We start from the raw sequence: 18,207 nt of genomic DNA, 5'->3' as shown, positions 1-18,207 counted from the left end.
CAGCAAGTAAACACAATCCCTCATCCTCAAGGCAATGCCACTAAATGCTCTTGAAATATCTAAAGTATTGTATGCGTCCATATTCATAGGCCATGTCAAACTATAACCCTTGCTTAGCTTTTGTTACATATACATATTTTATATTTACATTAAGTGTAATAAACTTCCTTTTTTATCTGTTTCATATTTTGGTTATGATCAATTGTATTTCATAAATGCAAGAGCATGACAGAAATTGGACAGTTGAATTTCACTAGACAAAAAGAAGAAAGAAACATGGCAAACACTACAATTTGTTGAATGTTTTCTCAAAGTTATCATTTCAAATATTAATATTTTCATTTTTATAATATATAACATTTCATTATATTAAAACTAATAATGAAAAATATTTGATATGTTTATGCTTCAAACAATCTGCCCTTGGAAACGCTGGTAAACATGCAACGTGAGCCACCACTCGGGTTATATAACAAATGGGAAAATGGCTCGGTTGTCATCATTTGTTTTTTTATCTCAAATTTCAATCTGGGATCGATTCAGTTTCGAGCGGTCTAACGTATGACGTGGCATTTTACGTAAGACCCTCTCAATCGAGCGTAAAAACGCTTGTGTTGATTTCGGCTGCTGCTGTCCCGTCCATTTGGTAAAACACCGGGACCAAACTTCAAGCTCCAAGATGTTTTTGGCTGCTGCATTTCGCTCTGCCGTATCGCAGACGGTATGTGTGTGACTTTCTATATGGTTCTGGGTAAACGTGTAAATGCCTAATTAATAATTTGGAGATAAAAAGCCATGACTTCTCACAAGGGCAAGCAGTGGAAGGCGCTAAGCTAACTAGCATGCTAGCTCACTTAGCTTTCTGCTGTCAGACATTTACAAGGTGATCTTAGGACAACATCAGTAATGCAAAAAAAAAACTACTCTAGACATGTGTGATTGCACATTGGCTGCGAATATCCTCATGGACATTGAAAATAATATATATTATTTAAGTGTTAGACAACACTGTGACACGTAACGGTCACTCGCTCGATGTTGTATTTAGCTGTGTGTGTGTGTGTGTGTGTGTGTGTGTGTGTGTGTGTGTGTGTGTGTGTGTGTGTGTGTGTGTGTGTGTGTGTGTGTGTGTGTGTGTGTGTGTGTGTGTGTGTGTGTGTGTGTGTGTGTGTGTGTGTGTGTGTGTGTGTGTGTGTGTGTGTGTGTGTGTGTGTGTGTGTGTGTGTGTGTGTGTGTGTGTGTGTGTGTGTGTGTGTGTGTGTGTGTGTGTGTGTGTGTGTGATTCTGTAGTTACACAACATGGCAAAAGCCCCATCACAGTTACTGATATAACATTTTTTCCATTCTGCAAGGTTTTTGGGAGTTGTTGGTTGAATTTAACATACATAGACAATTATTAGAACAATTGCAAAACAAAGATGTGTAAGTTAAATCAGTTAAGATTTAAACATTTTTCTTATGTTATTTTGAAATAACATAAACAAATACAAAAGTGAAGTATTAAGACTAGTGTCAGTATGTTAAATTACAATACACTAAGTTGTGTGGCCTTCCCTTTATGTTTAGCATACCATTTTTTGATTTGTTAATACTCATAAAGTTATGACTTATTATTTTTAGATGTATTTGTCTCGTACAAAACTGAAATAATCTTGTCTGAACATTATGAAACTTAGTGAAAAACGGCAATAGCCCTGTATTCTTTTATGATTATCTAATATATATTAATGAGTGACCTATGAAGATGTAATTTAATGTATCAAATTATTACTCATTTATGACCTGTGTTTCTCCTGCTTAAATATATTAAAGTTAATTATAAAAAGGACACATTTGTTGTTACATGTGAGTATAATTTATTTAGACATTTACCTTTTTAGAAACCAGTGCTTATGCTATATGTGATGGTTTCTTAGGATATTATGTTTTAATAAAAGAATAACATGCATAAAGCACATTCAGATATTATCTTTAGTCTGCCTGATCATTGTGTTGAAGTTGTTATTTACACATTATCTTTAATGAATGAACATTACATTTTCCATCTACTAGTTCTTTCAGGTGGTCTAAAGTGAGACATGTCCTTGATCCTAGGAAGTGAACATATGAATTGACACACCACCAGGTATTTTATGTGTCTTCTTTCTCTCTGTGCGTGCAGGCCAGGCAGGTCAGGAGTCTGCATCAGTCCGCTGCGCGTGCAGGAGCTGGAGGCGTCTTTGTGGTGAGTTATGTCAACCAGTCTTGTGTAGTCCGGATTCATTGTTTAATGTCGGTTTAACACCTTTTAATAAGCTTGCATTGTTGCACTGGCCATGGTGCATCACAGGTAATCGAGAGCTTATGGGGTTATTGTTAGCTTGTCTTTGTGCTTCAGCCAGAACCTGCAAGATACGTCCTGGAGTTTAGTTAATTGGGCCACAATATTAATCGTTTTTTAATTCTGGCTGACAGGTTTTTTCCCATTCTTAAATCAGGGACCACTTTTCTACTTTCTAGAATCGAATCGAATCGAATGGTTACACATGCAGAGCACACAGCACACACAGTGACATTTGTTCTCTGCTTTTAACCCATCCTAGCACCAGGAGTCTAGTAATAGGAGCAGTGGGCAGCTATTAGTGCCCGGGGAGTGAGGGGGGAAGGGGGGTGTCAGGTGCCTTGCTCAAGGGCAGGAGGTGAACTGCGGACCTCTCCAAGTAGCAGTCCACACTCCATGGCCGTTTCTCAATGTCGAGTATACCTGCTGCAGAGCCACTATTTCAAGTATACTACGTCATCAAATGGCTGGGCATTTAACATGCATTTAAACAGTCCTTCGGCGCCACTCGATGACATAGTATACTTGAAATAGTGGCTCTGCAGCAGGTATACTCGACATTGAGAAACGGCCACTATTTAGGTCTGGTCAGGGGACTTGAACCGGCGACCCTACAGCTCCCAGTCCAAGCCCCTACTGACTGTGCCACTGCCGGATTTCTAGTTCATACTTTTACTTTTACACTAAAATAGACAATACAATTTTCTGGACTTCCTGATACATTCAGAAAAATGTGCAATATTGTCTTCCTGTTTCACAGTTAGTTGTCCTTATCGCAATTTTCTGTGGCCTTGCATAACCGCATCGCAGCTGTAATAGAGACTGTGCACATGATAATATACACCAACACTATAATCTCAAAGCATCAGTCCATTATTTATTATTGTGTTAATTTAACATGTGGAGTATAGTTATAAACACATGCTATGTACGGTTTGAAAATGCGTTATTAATCTTGTTTATCTTTATTATTTATTGAACAATAGTAGGAAATCAAAACCAACTTTCTTGGATTGAAGTGTTATTGTTCATACAACCTCATTATTCCTTATGAAATTGGCCTGTTTAACTCCTGTGTGTTTACACATCTTTCACAAGCGAGTCAAGTTTTAGAAATGTCATTTACAGGTGTTCAAATTATTTGTATTTAATTTAGTAAGCCATAAAACGAATGTATAAATGTAATTAATGGATGACTAAGCAGTATGTTTTCCAAACACTCTTCATGTATCCCAGAAGCTGCCTTCAGAGCCTATTAGAGCCATGCTATCCACGAAAAACATCACATGTCATATTTTGATGTAATGGAAACATGCCATGGTTTCATTGTCCCTGGATAGTAAAGAAGTTTTCCGTATGTTAATGGGAAAAGTTGTTTTGGCTGACTTGTCTTTGACTGCTCTTCAATTGGGAATATTTTTTTCTGACCATTTCTTACTGCAAGTCCATGACATTTGAAGGTTTTATTTGTTCTTTATTGCACAAAGACTACTCACAAGGGGGCAGTGTGTGCAGAAGCCGAAATAGTGATTATCTGCGTTTAGTCATTTCAACAGTCTGAGAGCAACACCTGTTTTCCCATGGGGGCTCACATGATAGGTTGTTCTTCTTTTATCAAATACTATTACATAATGTCTGTTACTCACTGGAAACATGTTAAATATCTCCCATAATAGCAACTTGACATATTTAAACAGGATTACAGATAAAATGGTTGACATGGATAATTGTACCTCTAGTGTAATTAATGTTAACAATGTCTTTTTTCTTTTAGCACAGAGATACTCCTGACAACAACGCAGATACTCCTTTTGAATTCACTGAGGAGAACTTAAAGGTAGGGGTGACATCTGGGTTGAGCTATTTAGGTTATGTACCTACCTACATCTGATACCCCCCCCCCCCCTGTATTAGGCAGTTTTGTTATGAGTCTGTTAGTCTTTAATACAAATACATATAAAAGTTCAGCTTCTTAGACATGCCTATGTTTAGTTTTTGAAATGATCATGATAGTGTTATTCTGTTACGAATTAATGTATGAAAGACTCCTTTTTAGTCAGCTTCATACTAGTTTCAGTCAGTCAATCTATTTAGCACAATGTTTTAATATATACATTCCTATCTCTAGTTTTTTTAATGATCTTCATTTCATTTTTAATAGCTGATGTCAATCCATATATCAGTGCATCTTTGGTAAATATCTGTGCAGGTAAAGCTTTAAAACTAGCACATGGTAAAAGATTAGATTTGATACAACTGTTGAAGTATAAAAGGCGAATAAAACAGTATTATTCTAAACGACATTCATGGTGAAATGTCCTTTTCTTTCTTCCCCTGTAGAGGATTGATGCGATCATTTCTAACTACCCTATTGGATACAAGCAGGCGGCCACCCTCCCTGTGTTGGACGTGGCCCAGCGGCAGCACGGATGGCTCCCTGTCGCCGCCATGAACAAGGCACCGTGATTCTCCTCAAATGTGTTTTTACAGCTGCTTAATCCAAGTTTGAATCTGTTTGATAACATTTCTCATGAAATATGTAATTATTTTGATTCAGGTGGCTGAAGTGCTGGAAATCGCTCCGATGCGAGTGTACGAGGTAGCGACCTTCTACACGATGTTCCTGCGTCAGCCCGTGGGAAAATACTTCATTCAGATCTGCACAACAACGCCCTGCATGCTCTGCAACTCAGACAGCATCCTGGAGGCCATCAAAACCAAACTGGGTAAGTAAGAGGGACATTTTTCATGTCCACCTTGAACTCGTTATTATTGTTATGTGTGTATTTGAGTTGTATAAGATGAAGATTGCTGAAAAAAGTAAACTAAACATCAAGAAAGGAAGTTAAACAACTAGCGTTAACTATAAATTATTTTCTGATTGTCATATATGCCTTATGTTATCTCATGATAATGGGGAAGATGCAATTTAGTAAATCAACAACCAAACTGGTTAAGAGACATTTTATGCTAACAGGACAAAATAAAAGGCAGATAAAAATGATATATTTTTTATTGTTTGTACTACAGATAAACATAACAAGTAAACATACAGTTCAATTCAAACAACAGTGAGTTTTAGACGCAAACTAGAAGACGTATAACACCGAAAGCTATCCAGATGACGGTTAACCTACTTCCGTCTGTGTGGCACATAATCAGACATATTTGTTTGTGCTTTCAATCCACCTAATAGTGTGGCTTTCCTTTTTGTGATAACGCCCATATCGCGTTACAGCTGTGAAATGTCAGGTAGTGCTGCTTAAGTTACAAATATTTGTTGTTTCTGTAACTTAATCTGCAGCTTGTCAGAGGGGATTAGCTAAAATATATAGCATGTCTGTATTTGTTTTTCCACAGGTATCAAGGTCGGAGAGACGACTCCAGACAAGATGTTCACGCTACTGGAGGTGGAATGCCTGGGAGCCTGTGTGAACGCTCCAATGGTCCAGATCAATGACGACTATTATGTGAGTGCCGACCACTCTGTGCAGATGGCTTCCTTACTTAAAACTATAACTAAATAAACCTTTAATTAGGTTAAAGCATGAAATGAGTCTGTCAAAGAATGTCTGCAGAGATTATATCTCTGTCATGTTTCAGGAGGGTTTCTTTTATTTAATTTTCTCTGAAAGCAAATGCAGGTGCGGTACAGTCTACACAAATGAGAAGGGGGAAACCAAACCATGACAGAAAATAATCTTAAATATTAACATGGCTGGAATAACAATGTTGTCTTGTCAGTGACCTCAGTTCAAATTAAACCTATGAGTCAAATCTGATGTGGTAAAAACATTCTGCACTCAATTTCAATAGGAGGTGAAGGAACCTGATTAAATAAATGCAACTGAGAAAGGAGGATTTTTTTTTGTAACGAAGCATTGCTCATGTGAGATCATTAGGAGGAACAGCAACACTGTGTTAACACCGAGACTGCCGTGGTGCAGTTTAGTATTCTTTGTGAATAATGAGGTGTCAGGAATGCACGCAGTATTTGGCTATTAGATCAATTCTGTCCTCAAATTGCATGCAATTAATCTAGTCAAGATGTTATTATTTGTAAACAGACCCATGTGTCACAGCACTGAGGCGACACTAGTGTAGCTTCACAGATATACCTGTTAAACAGCTTGTTAGTTCACATGTCAGTGTAAATGCCTGTTTGAACACTAACATAGGCAGTACCTGAGCCCTCTTAGTGTTGTTTCAGAAGACTACAGCAAGTATTAGTTATAAAACAAAACCTGTGTAATTAGGTTGGGGGTTAAAATAATAGCCTTGCTTTCTTTGCCTGCTTGGACATTCTGATTTACTATTTTTGAAGTAAAGTAAGGGCACGCATTCTCAATTTATCCCAGGTTAAAACTGTAGTTTTGACATTTGAAAAGGTTACGTGTATGATCATTTTGACTGACAGCCTTGAGACTGCTATAATATAATATAATATGATGCTGGAAAGAAACACACATTGCTTTTTTAGAATTAGCCATAATCTTCATAAGCTTATTGCAATACTGCAAAAGTAGTATTTCAATCTTCTCCCCTCTCTTTAGGATATCATTGAATAAGAATAAGAAGGTGCTCATACTGGTTGAAGGATGTGAAAACGGTTTTGACCTTAATAATCCAGCTGAGAGCACTATTAATATAAAAGCACTATTCTGATTTCTTCCTCATTTATCCTGTCTTCTTCTCATTTCCAGGAGGACCTCACACCTAAGGACATGGATGAAATTATTGATGAACTTAAAGCAGGCAGAGTCCCATTAGCTGGGCCCAGGTACATATACCAAATCCTCCTCAATTTATTATAATATTTTCTGGTTGATAAGTAACATTTCTAAAAACATTGCATGTGCAACTATCTGTTTCTTCTCCTACAGGAACGGGCGTTTCTCCTGTGAGCCTGCCGGTGGACTGACTTCTCTCACGGAGCCTCCTACAGGGCCAGGTTTCGGTGTCAGAGCCGACCTGTAGACATTTTTGGCCGCCATCTCCTTTTATCAAAAGCAACTTGTCCCAGAAGATGATATTATGCTTTACTCAAACATGTTGTGTAAATAAATTGTTCATATGCCTGTGCTCTAGGTGTCATTGTGTCACTTACAGGATTATAAAACAAGGTGATATACATGACTAGATGTTATGGGAGATTATATATTTATAATTTGACCTGTGACAACTTCTACTGCTCTATTAGGCACACTTGACATTAAAGCTTTTCGTAAACATATATACAAAGCCATGAAACTACGTATCTTAAAAGGTATTTTCTGTCAGAACTATTATTCTACCATCTGTTTTTTGGTTTTACAAATTACATTGCAGCTGCTTTTTATGCACTCGGCTATAACAGCTGACAAAAATGGCCTACACTTAGAAACCTCTTGACATATAGTGTTAAAGAAAAGTCCTATTCTAATTTGGTTAATGTCACCTAGCTGTACCACATGCTGAGAAAGCTACGAAGCTTATGTCGCAGTTTCCATTGCCAACCCTTCTTCTGTGACAGCTTTCTTTGACAAGTCACATTGTAGTTATAGCCATGTTCAAATAATATTTGAACTAATAAATTCTAGATACATCTTAAGTTTATCTGGGGAAGCCATACACCATATATAACTGTATTTTAAGAGACATGTGCATTTCAAATGTTAGCATACAAGTCCATCTCATAATAGAGAAAGAATTAGTACAATAGTGGTCACAAAATAATGTTTTCCTTATGTCAAAGAGTACATTAATTTTAATATGTATGGTAATGGTATGCAATTGTATCACTTATGAGTGTAGTTGAATAATAGGCTTTCTTCAATTAATTCAAGATTCAAATACCATTGTTGACTATCATCCAAGTTTCAAATATCCAAAAATAAATAGGTAATTAATGAATAATAACAAAAAGTCAATGAATGATCTTAAATGATTATATCTACATTCACATATTCAAAATTGTCCATATGTAGTTGTAGCCATGCTACAATACAGTTTGACTCATTCATACATTCCAAATATCTTCAAAGTTAATCCGGTCAAGCCATTATATGATAAACCCTAGTGAAGTATTGTTACCAAATATGACTGTAACTGAATGATTATGCTTTCTGCAAATCATTCAGGATTCACATGCCATTGTTGACTATCATCTATGTTTCAAATATAATAATACATAATTCATCACATTTATTTTAGAAATATCCCAAAAGAAATTGGTAATTCATAATGAATAATAACATCAAAAGTCAATGAATGATCTTAAATGATTATATCTACATTCACATATTCAAAAGTGTCCATATGTTATTGTTTTGAGTATGTGAGGCTACGAAGGCCTACTATGTAGTTATAGCCATGCTACAATGCAGTTTGACTCATTCATAAATTCCAGGTATCTACTAAATTAATCCGGTCAAGCCATTATATGATAAACCCTTCTCGAATCTCGACTCACACCCCCTATTCTTCCTACAACTGCTCCTGTCATTTGCATCCCGCCCCGGTGGCGTGTTTCGTGTCTAGCCGCCGGTGCCCCTCGCGCCCCTCCCCCAGTCCTGTTTCCTTTGCGACTTTCAACAAGCCTGCTCTGCAACATACAATATTATGCACCATGACGCATGCGCAGAACACATACTCCATGATGCAAATGTCACTGCGCAACCAATTCAAAGCTGACTGACACAATGAGTTGGCGGGTCAAAAGAAAAAGGGGCAGAATTTACGCGGTTCATTAGTTAAATTGTCACCAAATTGTTAAGCCATGCTCAATATAGGATCCATAAAAATATCCTAAACCCTTGATCTTCGAGAAAGTTTCTACTAACCGCAACGGAAAAGATGACGTCAAGCGTCCATTACTGATCTCCTTCACATTCAAGCTAATATCCGATTGTTTTAAACGCTTCTAACTGGCACAATATGAAAGCACGGAGCATATTCTTAACATTAAAGGTGCAGATTTACTCACATTATCGATAAAACAAAGAGTTAAATCGTTGTTTCCACACATACCCATCTACAGTCTATCCAGCAGACGCAGCCCTTATAAGCTCGGTGGGGGCTCACGCGGTCACATGTATCTCCTCGACCAATCAGAGCGCCGCTTGTATGTTTTGCTGGGGCTTTTCTCGGAGAGGACGGGCGACGAACGGCTGGGATGTTTTCAAAAACCAGCGATGAACGTCACACAGCCGTAGGCTACGGTTATAACGTCCAATATTTAGGGAATAACTGTTTATATTGCGCAATATTCACATATAGTCGAACGTGAATGAGTCCGTGGGATACGTGCGACCCAGTTTGAAGGTAAGCGCAACACAAGGTTAGTTGTTTGATTGAATCTTAAGCGGGGCAAAAACGTTAACGTTAGCCATCTGGCTAGCAGGCTAACAGTAAGCTAACGTGAAGTTAAGTGCGTGCGAAAATCGAATGTTATGTGTTCGCGTGGGCTTGGTATAGTTTGTGTGCCACGTGCGTTACACACATTGAGAATTGTAGTCGTGTATATGTTTAAAAGGCTCACTGCCCCTTCTTTTTTGAAGCGAGGGGGCAGAAAGCCGAAAGGAAAATGTCGGGGCAAAGCAAGAGGGTTAGCCCCAGCCAGCGAGGCTGCTGTGTCGGGCTGGAAAGGAGCTTGCTAGCTAGCTAGATTAAGCGCTGGGGAGGGGGAACGCTGTGAGGGCAGTGAAGGGGCTGCAGTGGGCTTTTGTCTCAGGCTGTGCTGTGCTCTCGTGTTTTATATTGCTATTAAAACATTAATATAATGTATGCTGGCCACAGAGTCGGTACAAAACATTGTGCAACGCATTCAGGATGTAATTATACACTAGGTCGCTATGTTTACAAACCCAGTTGAACATTTTAGCGCTCAATCACCATTATAATTGAGGTTATTGCAAGGTACGTGTACACATCCAAGGAATTTGCTTCGGTGTTTGGTAGTGCAAAGTGCAAACGTATAACGATTATATAAAGAAATGTCTTATTAACATTGAAAAATAATAAAGACAAGTATTTACACCAAATATAAATATACAAAAACACTAAGTACAAAAAATGTATGACAACTGCAATATATCGTATTTTTAAAGTTGAGGAATGTGCAGATTTTTAGGGAGGTAGGGAACAACAACATATTGCTGGCTGTGCATTGAAGGCAATACTAGCGACATTACCGTGAGGTGGGTGTTGTTGTCTGCAATGAGCTAACCAACGCCACCGTTTATCTACAGCCAGCGCATGTTTTATCTTGATATATATTCTGAATATGGTGTAAATGTATAGATATGTTTTGCTAATTCATACAAGGAACTAGCATAGCTTGAATAACTAGGAGCTTGCGCCTCCCAGCCAACGACTGTGACATCTTGGGGGTGTGTTGCCTGATACAAAAGATGCCTGTTTTTGCATTGCGACCGATCTGAAGCAACAAAACGTCGATCTTGAATGTAAAATACCTGAAGTTAAAGAGCTATTTTGTGTGGACCGAATTAATAAACATTACAATTACCCTTTTAAAATCTCACATACACCTAAAGCAGTAGAAAACCGTGATTAAATTGCCATTATATTTAAATCACGTATGCCTGATTATATATTTTGCCTTGGAGTAATACATTCGACCACAATTTAAGATTATTTAAACAGTATGAATACATTATTCACATAGACTTCAAATTACAACAGTATTTGACAGATGTAAATTATATGACATGTCTTTTGTTATATGGCATAGACAGAGAGAACCTTAAAATGCCCAACCATGATGGAATTGCCAAGATTAGGAAGACAGGGCTGTTTGCGTTTCTATTTCTTCGCTCTACTTGTGATTACAAAAGAAGTACCCCCAAGAATAAATCGCTTATGTCAGCAAAACAATGGTAAACATGTTATGATTGCTGAATAGCTATTTCATTAACCCAATGGTTACAAGAGAACAACATATCTACTACATATCCTTATAGTAATATTGCAAATTGGCCTCAAAGCCATCCAATATTTAACAAAGTAACGAGGAAGACGGGAAGTTTACCAAATTGTAATTTCAGCTGAAATTAAACACATATCTTAGTAATTTCACTCATCGTCACAGTGATAAAGAAGTAATTGATAACATCGACTGTGGTAATGTACATAGGGTTGACAACCTGCGTCTTTTCAGTCTCCCATGACTCGACATGTTTTGATTTCTACTAATCTGACACTCACTGTCAGATTTATTCCGTAACAACATTTTAATTATTTATTGTTTCTAAAACTCATCTGCAAGTTCGTTTGAGGGGAGCTAAGTTTCAAAGTATGTTATGATATAGGAATACGTAACATGTTTTGGGGTGAGATTTCGGTGAGTAATCTATTATTCATTGGCCTGCTATCATTAGCACTTTCAGTACCTTTTTAATATAGGTACTACGATAAACAAAAATGTTGCAAGTCATAGCCCTGGCGGCAGAGAGATAAACAACCTTTAAAACTTTGTAATCTTACTCTTCTATTGGTTTGGTGATGTTTTAGATGCAAATGTGGTATTTGTTGCCAGGGTTGATAGTCTGCTCGATGCCCCTAACATGTTTTTGGGGTCGTTCTTAATAAGTATTCTTTTAGTCTCTATGTTAGGTTAGTGCAAAGACATCAATATTCAACTACCATTGAGAATGAAGATCCTTGTTGGCAACTAAGGATTTAGTTGCCAACAAGGATTGGCAACTAAATCCAATCCTTATTGGATTTAGTTTGGATTTAGTTTTAATTACATTAATGCATGTAATTATGCATTACATAATTTGCCTGAGAATGAATAAGAAAGCTCACACTATAACCTTGTCCCAAAGGTTATAGTTTAAGAATGTGGTACGGATATGTAATATATTTAGCAACAAAGCACCACAAAGTTTCTCTGTGTGCATTATACATACTCTGCTATACGTACCATTTAACCTGCACTTTTCTTCCTGCATTCTTCCCCTTTTGGTATGTGGTGGAACAGGACATTCACATGCATGTGTAGCCTACAAATCTGCGGCAACTGTGTCATGGCATTTGTCAGCATAGCGGGTTATGTCTGCGCCAGTGTCTTTTCAGTTCTTCCCAATGGGGAAGGGAGCATGTGCGTCCATCTCGATAAGAAGTGCTGCAACCAGCTTTGTCTTTGTGTTGCACTTCTAGTTAAAAATCTCTGAACATTTGAGAAAGTGTTGTTGACGTCACTGTGGAATACGATGAAGCTTGTTTCAGCCTTGTCTACGTCATGAACATGAGACATGAACATAATAAAGATATTAAAGCCAATTTGTGGACTGCCTGCCTTTTTCAACTTCACAACTCATCTCAACCTATTAGTGCAGAGACAAAACAGAACAAAGGGTATCACTTTGCACATAGTCATCCAGTCCAGAAAAAGTACCGGTTAGTGTGGTTGCATTCGATAAGCAGAACAATAATATTATTAGTTCTTGCCATTTTGTATTGGTTTCAAATTTGGAATCAAGTTTCAGTTCCCAACGATATCATCACAACAAGCAGTGTAATGTGATGCTGCAACCACTGTAAAACATTGCTTTTCAAAGTATTAATTTTGATTGTAACAAATCGGCTTTTGCCACCATGACATTTCTATGCACACTACACATATACAGGGAAATTAACACCGGCCAAAGCCAAATATTGGTTGACCTTGACTGATGACTTGCAATTTCATAAGCCACGTATCTGCGTATGTGCTGTTTGGTTGGAGTGAAGGGTTTTTTATTGTCAGAATGGGTGATGGATATGTTAATTTCCTCTTCCTTGTAATTTCTCGAAGGGTTTCCTTGACTGACTCATTTTGATCTTGTTTTTGCTGCTCCTCTAGAGATTTTTCTTTCAATGTTGCACAGCCATCTTTCTCGCAGACGTTGGCTTTGTTTCTAGTGCTTACCCACAGTGTGTCTGCACAGTTTGACAGTCGTCATTTGTTGGCACAGCTTGGAGACCTTTTTGGCGTATTTGGTTTGATGGAAGGAACTCCCGAGTCAATTGTATTGTTGTCATATATCAATGATTACAGGCATGATCAATACAGGGATTGTATTTGTATTCTTAACACAATAGCATTAAGTTCTGTATTAAATGTATTGGCGTAATCTATTAATATGAAAACTGAATGCAAGAAAACATAATAATGAAAATCAGATGAGGGAGGGTCTGCAGTCACATCAGGTTTGACAAAGGTTCATACAAGCAGAGAGAAGGGAAGACCAAAAGCAATGCAGCTGCAACACAAGAAATTATTATTATTATTACATGTACAGCACTTTGGCTCGACCAAAAATCGCTTTTAAATGTGCTTTATAAATAAAACTTGATTTGATTTAAAGAAATTTATATTTTGTATTAACACAGCCAGGCTTAAGGACCTGGTGTCCAGTCACACTGAAATTAGACATTTTCTAAATGAAAGCGAGCACAGAAATCTACTGTATGTGTAACTGGGGAAACTAAACCGTGGCCACTATAGCCTTCCCAGGCAGACCTTAAGCCTCTTAGTTAGAGAATAGGGTATTGACCAGGGTGCTGTAAAGCAGGAACAATTATGTAATGACATACAGTATTCCCTTGTGTTCTGCTTTAGAGTTGTATTTTCATTGGGATGGATTTGGTTGTTTATTTTAGTTTTAAGGATGGATAAGATATCAAACTTTGTAAACCGTTTTTATTCATAGAACAATGGAAATATATATTTTACGATGTCTTATGCCTTACAACCAATCATTATTCTACCTGGAAAAAGATAGAAATGCAAATGAAGTAACACAATAAATGGTCAGCAATGGTGGACAAACTCATTTCCTCCGGTGTGAACATCAGTTCTCTTTCATGTGAATCATAAGAGCCAGTATGACTCCTAAAGTTGGTGCCCTTTGTACCAAAGACCTTTCCCATGAGAGGCTTAGCCTGGCTCACTGAGATGATCAGACTTATGTTTTATCTTCTATGTCTAATCCTTCTGCCATCTTGCAGCACTTCATCAGCAAGACAAACATGTTGGCTGTAATAGAGCTGTGAAAGTATTGGCATTTACCAAACTATGAATGCAGTTCCTCTTTTTAGTTTTTAGTGATCACACCAGGGGAATGTCTTTAGGGAAAACCCCCAAAACGGTACATTTTTGTTCTACTCTTCTCCTCCTTACTTGGTTATGTTGAAGGCTCATATGATTTGTAATATATAAATACATGTCCTACAACACAGAGAGCCAAGGGCAGTTTCCTAATTTTCAGACCTAATACAAATTCTGCTCTGTATTACTTTCACTTTAAGTTGAAAGGCACATTTATTGTGTTGCAGTTCAAACGAGATTGAAAGCACCAGTGCTGTTTATGATATGAAGTGCCTCTAGCCTGGCATCTGCAGTTGGCTCCATCAGCCGAGTATCTGCGTCTTCAAGAGGCACAGCGTGTGTGCGTTAGTGTGTGTGTATCTTTATGTGAAGCGGGTAGAGCCTCCTGATTACACAACGTGTGCTAGTCTTTGCCAGCAACTGGATGTGTGTAGAGCATTGTTTTTGTTTGGTACGTGGAGCGCAGTATCTCGGCGTGTAACGGCTAATGTTTTCTTGATAATCCACCATGTGCTTCTAATGAATTTGAGAGCCTGTGACCTTCCTGCAGCGAATACAGCGTGACGATGCAGAAAGAAGGAACAGCTTGTTTGTAATATTACAACTTTCTAGGTTTTCAATTATTAATGAGCCCTTAAAGTATCCTTTTATGAATTACCAGTCTGAGTCAGACGGATCGTAGTGAATGCTGATAGTTTAAAAGGAAAAAAAAGACAATTTGATACGGGGCATGTGGTTTACGGGCTACAATAATGGACTTCTTTCACTTTGCTGAGGCCAAAGAAAGCGATCATACCCTGTTTACCCTGGCTCGTACGATGGCCGTGCTTTCTGGTGGCTGAGGATCCTCCTGCTGCAACACAGGTTAATGAGTTTATTCACAGGATGGTTTCTGTGTAAGTCTTTGATTGGATTTGTTCCACTCCTTTCTATGTAGAATTAAAAATGGCTTTGACCTGAATTTCTTTCCAACGTGTAGTCGTGGATGCAATGTGGTTAAACATTGAGCATGTACATTCAAGTTAAACCTGTTCTTATTTTCTTTAAACTTGGTGTCTTATGAACTATTTAACCGTTATAAATAACAGAGATTTTACATTACAACATTATATTTGTATTAAGTCAAATGTTATCTGCCTTAGACCCATAAGTAAAGCAAGAAACATATTTATAAACCACACTTCATAATCAAGGCCATTTCAAATCAATTTACAGACATTTAAACTTGTATTGGGGGCAAACATATAATTATAAAATGTACTTAAAATCCAAGACCACTAGCTTTTGAAATATTCTGACCATTTAATCAATCTGTTAATTTAGCAACTAATCAGCAAAAATGTATGAAGGAAGTTATCATTAACTGCAAAGTCCAAACCCACATTGTTTCTTGCTAAAAGAAAAGCTGTGCTGCTATAACATTTTAAAACGGAGAGAGTTTCTTCTTGTTTTCTTTCCTAGTCGTGAGCACACACTCTTTTTATTGCCAAGTGATCTTTTTTTGTACCATTGTGCAATAAAAACACTGGGAGAAGGTTAACCTGTGTGTCAACTTATTTTATTATTAATGTTCACAATAAAGTAGGAGAAGTGAACTGCTGAGTCTGCTCAGTATAGAGTATGGCTTTATCTCCATTATCTTAAAAGCCCAAGGGTGTATGCAGTGACATGAAACTGCTACTAATGTTTATGCTGCATGGCTGTTGATCACAGGCTCTGTTTGCTCAATAGTGTGCATTTCAGACAGTTTAAAGACAGGGTTGCTGTGTCAACCTTAACACACTGACCTCGGCAAGGCTCTGGCTCTGCAAAGCTGTGGTTTAGGCAGAGCTGGAGCAGCCATGTGTCATGCCTGTGATCCGATCAACATCTTATCGAGCCAAATGGGATGTGGCAGGTGTAGATGGAGTCACGTCTTGAATGTCATGATGAAAACTGACAACATTTCCCTCCATGGTTTATTTTTTGAGAATGAGGCCTGCTAGTTGCTCATTCAGTCAGACCCAGTAAATTGGGCACACCTAGAGGTTGTGACACCTGGTTAGAGATGCATTTTGTTTTATAGTCATGTGGGTGGCTTCAGGCTTATATTAATTGGCTCGGTGAAAAAGCCGTGAACTCAATGTTTTCATTGCTGCTTTTGTTTTTGTCTGCTTATGAGTTAAAAAGGGACCATTCTTAGAGAAATGAACCAAATGTTATTTATGAGTTTTTAATTAGGTTTCTCCATTTCTACTGCTAAGATTTTTGCTGTTGATATTGTTATACGTATATTCAATTTACACACGGCATCTATTGCACGTCTGTCCTTCCTGGGAGAGAGAGAGGGATCCCTCCTCTGTTGCTCTCCCTGAGGTTTCTCCCATGTTCCCCTTAAACTGTGGGGTTTCTCTGGAAGTTTTTGCTTGTACGGTGTGAGGGTCTAAGGACAGAGGGTGTCGTATTGTCATACTGATATTCTGTACAAACTGTGAAGTCCACTGAGACAAATGTAACATTTCTGATATTGGGCTATATAAGTAAACATTGATTGATACGTTTCCTTAAAAGTTGAACAGCAACAGTTGCCCAGTGTTATGTCCAGTCATGTGAGCTTGGCGCTGCGGTGGAAATAAGAACAAGACCCACGTCTAGGTCCTAACCTTTGCTCTAATCCCTCCTGCAATCCCCCACCCCTCCTTTTTTAACCCATAATCAGTAAAGGCTTCATTGTTCTTGTCCGCTGCTTGTGTATCGGATCATTAACCTACATTCAGAGCAGTGGTGGTAGGCTTCTTAAGGCTCTCAGACTCTTTTATACCTATTTTAATGGCCATGTTTGAATGAGCTGAGCCTTCGTCTCCTGCTAGTAAAGTTAACCCTATTTATGCCTCTGGTGTACAAACATTAGAATATTTTATGAGGCTTTTGATTTGTGTGCAAGACATGCCCTGAGCCTCTCCCTTGTAAATGTAGGTCTATTCCTGTTTTTATGGAAGCTTTTAAGTGACGACTAAGGCTGTGAAACGGTTCAGCATTCAATCTTACATAACAATATTACATTTAGGACACATAGTAGTACATTATGTCTGGGTCTTACAACAGCTTAATGCTTGGATTATTTTGAATCAAGCCAAACAATGTGGTCTCCTAAAAGTAATTATGCCCAACTAACATGATTTACCCTTGAGTATGCTTAATGTTCTGTAGATTGAGGAGAAAATGGAAGTCTGTTGGTTTTATTAAATGAACATTTTGACAGGTGACCAGGTGGTTTAATTTTAACCACCAAATGGCATCTATGAGAGCTGGTGCCTTGATCAAATCTATCTGCTTATGTAACATTTTGGCCGGAGTTGTCCTGTGTCTGTTTATAAATTTACTTGCCATTACTGGCAATGTTAACCAATGCTTTTCCCATGTGGGGGAGTTTTTATCAGAGCCTCTCCAGTCTCCACCTCTTCCCAGGAACACGGCTCACTCTTTACGCAACCAAAACAACCACTGGAACGAAGGCCAAGCATTCTGGTTTTGAGGAGGCGTTTCATCTGTCTGGGGTTAGGGTAGGGAGAGGTGAACAGACGCCTCCAGGCATCCAGTGACACTTGCTGTTTGTTTTTCCATGTCGAAATAAATTCAAATGACCCAGTGGTGATTGGAGAAAGAAAGCTGCACTTATTGTGTTGATGCATTTTTATGCTTTTGAATTTGGTAGAATGTGAAGAGATAAGGACGGCATGACTATTTCTATCGTATGTTTTCAAATGAATGTGCAGGCTTATGATGTTTTTGCATTTTATTTTGTGCATTATAC

General features: G+C 38.1%; 2 protein-coding genes across 4 annotated transcripts in view; both read left to right on the top strand.

The window, feature by feature from the left end:
- Positions 1 to 542: 542 nt before the first annotated feature.
- On the top strand, positions 543 to 7,402 carry ndufv2 (NADH:ubiquinone oxidoreductase core subunit V2). The gene is made up of 8 exons (XM_034153069.1): positions 543 to 721; positions 2,162 to 2,224; positions 4,095 to 4,157; positions 4,661 to 4,777; positions 4,878 to 5,046; positions 5,681 to 5,790; positions 7,024 to 7,100; positions 7,204 to 7,402. Exons 1-8 carry the CDS (start codon positions 680 to 682, stop codon positions 7,295 to 7,297), a joined length of 735 nt encoding a protein of 244 aa, XP_034008960.1. The 5' UTR covers positions 543 to 679; the 3' UTR covers positions 7,298 to 7,402.
- Positions 7,403 to 9,423: 2,021 nt separating this feature from the next.
- The window catches only part of ankrd12 (ankyrin repeat domain 12), a 33,130-nt gene continuing 24,346 nt past the window's right edge, over positions 9,424 to 18,207 (top strand). For 2 of the 3 annotated variants that reach the window (XM_034153053.1, XM_034153051.1), the window contains exon 1: positions 9,424 to 9,622. The gene's annotated coding sequence lies outside the window, so the exon portion shown is untranslated. Of the gene's footprint in view, positions 9,639 to 18,207 lie in introns of all 3 variants that reach the window. The other variant, XM_034153052.1, reaches the window with a different exon arrangement.

This window comes from Trematomus bernacchii, unplaced genomic scaffold (assembly GCF_902827165.1).
Source record: "Trematomus bernacchii unplaced genomic scaffold, fTreBer1.1, whole genome shotgun sequence".
In the NCBI taxonomy this organism is placed as follows: domain Eukaryota; kingdom Metazoa; phylum Chordata; class Actinopteri; order Perciformes; family Nototheniidae; genus Trematomus; species Trematomus bernacchii.
This window is presented reverse-complemented; position numbering and strand designations above follow the sequence as displayed.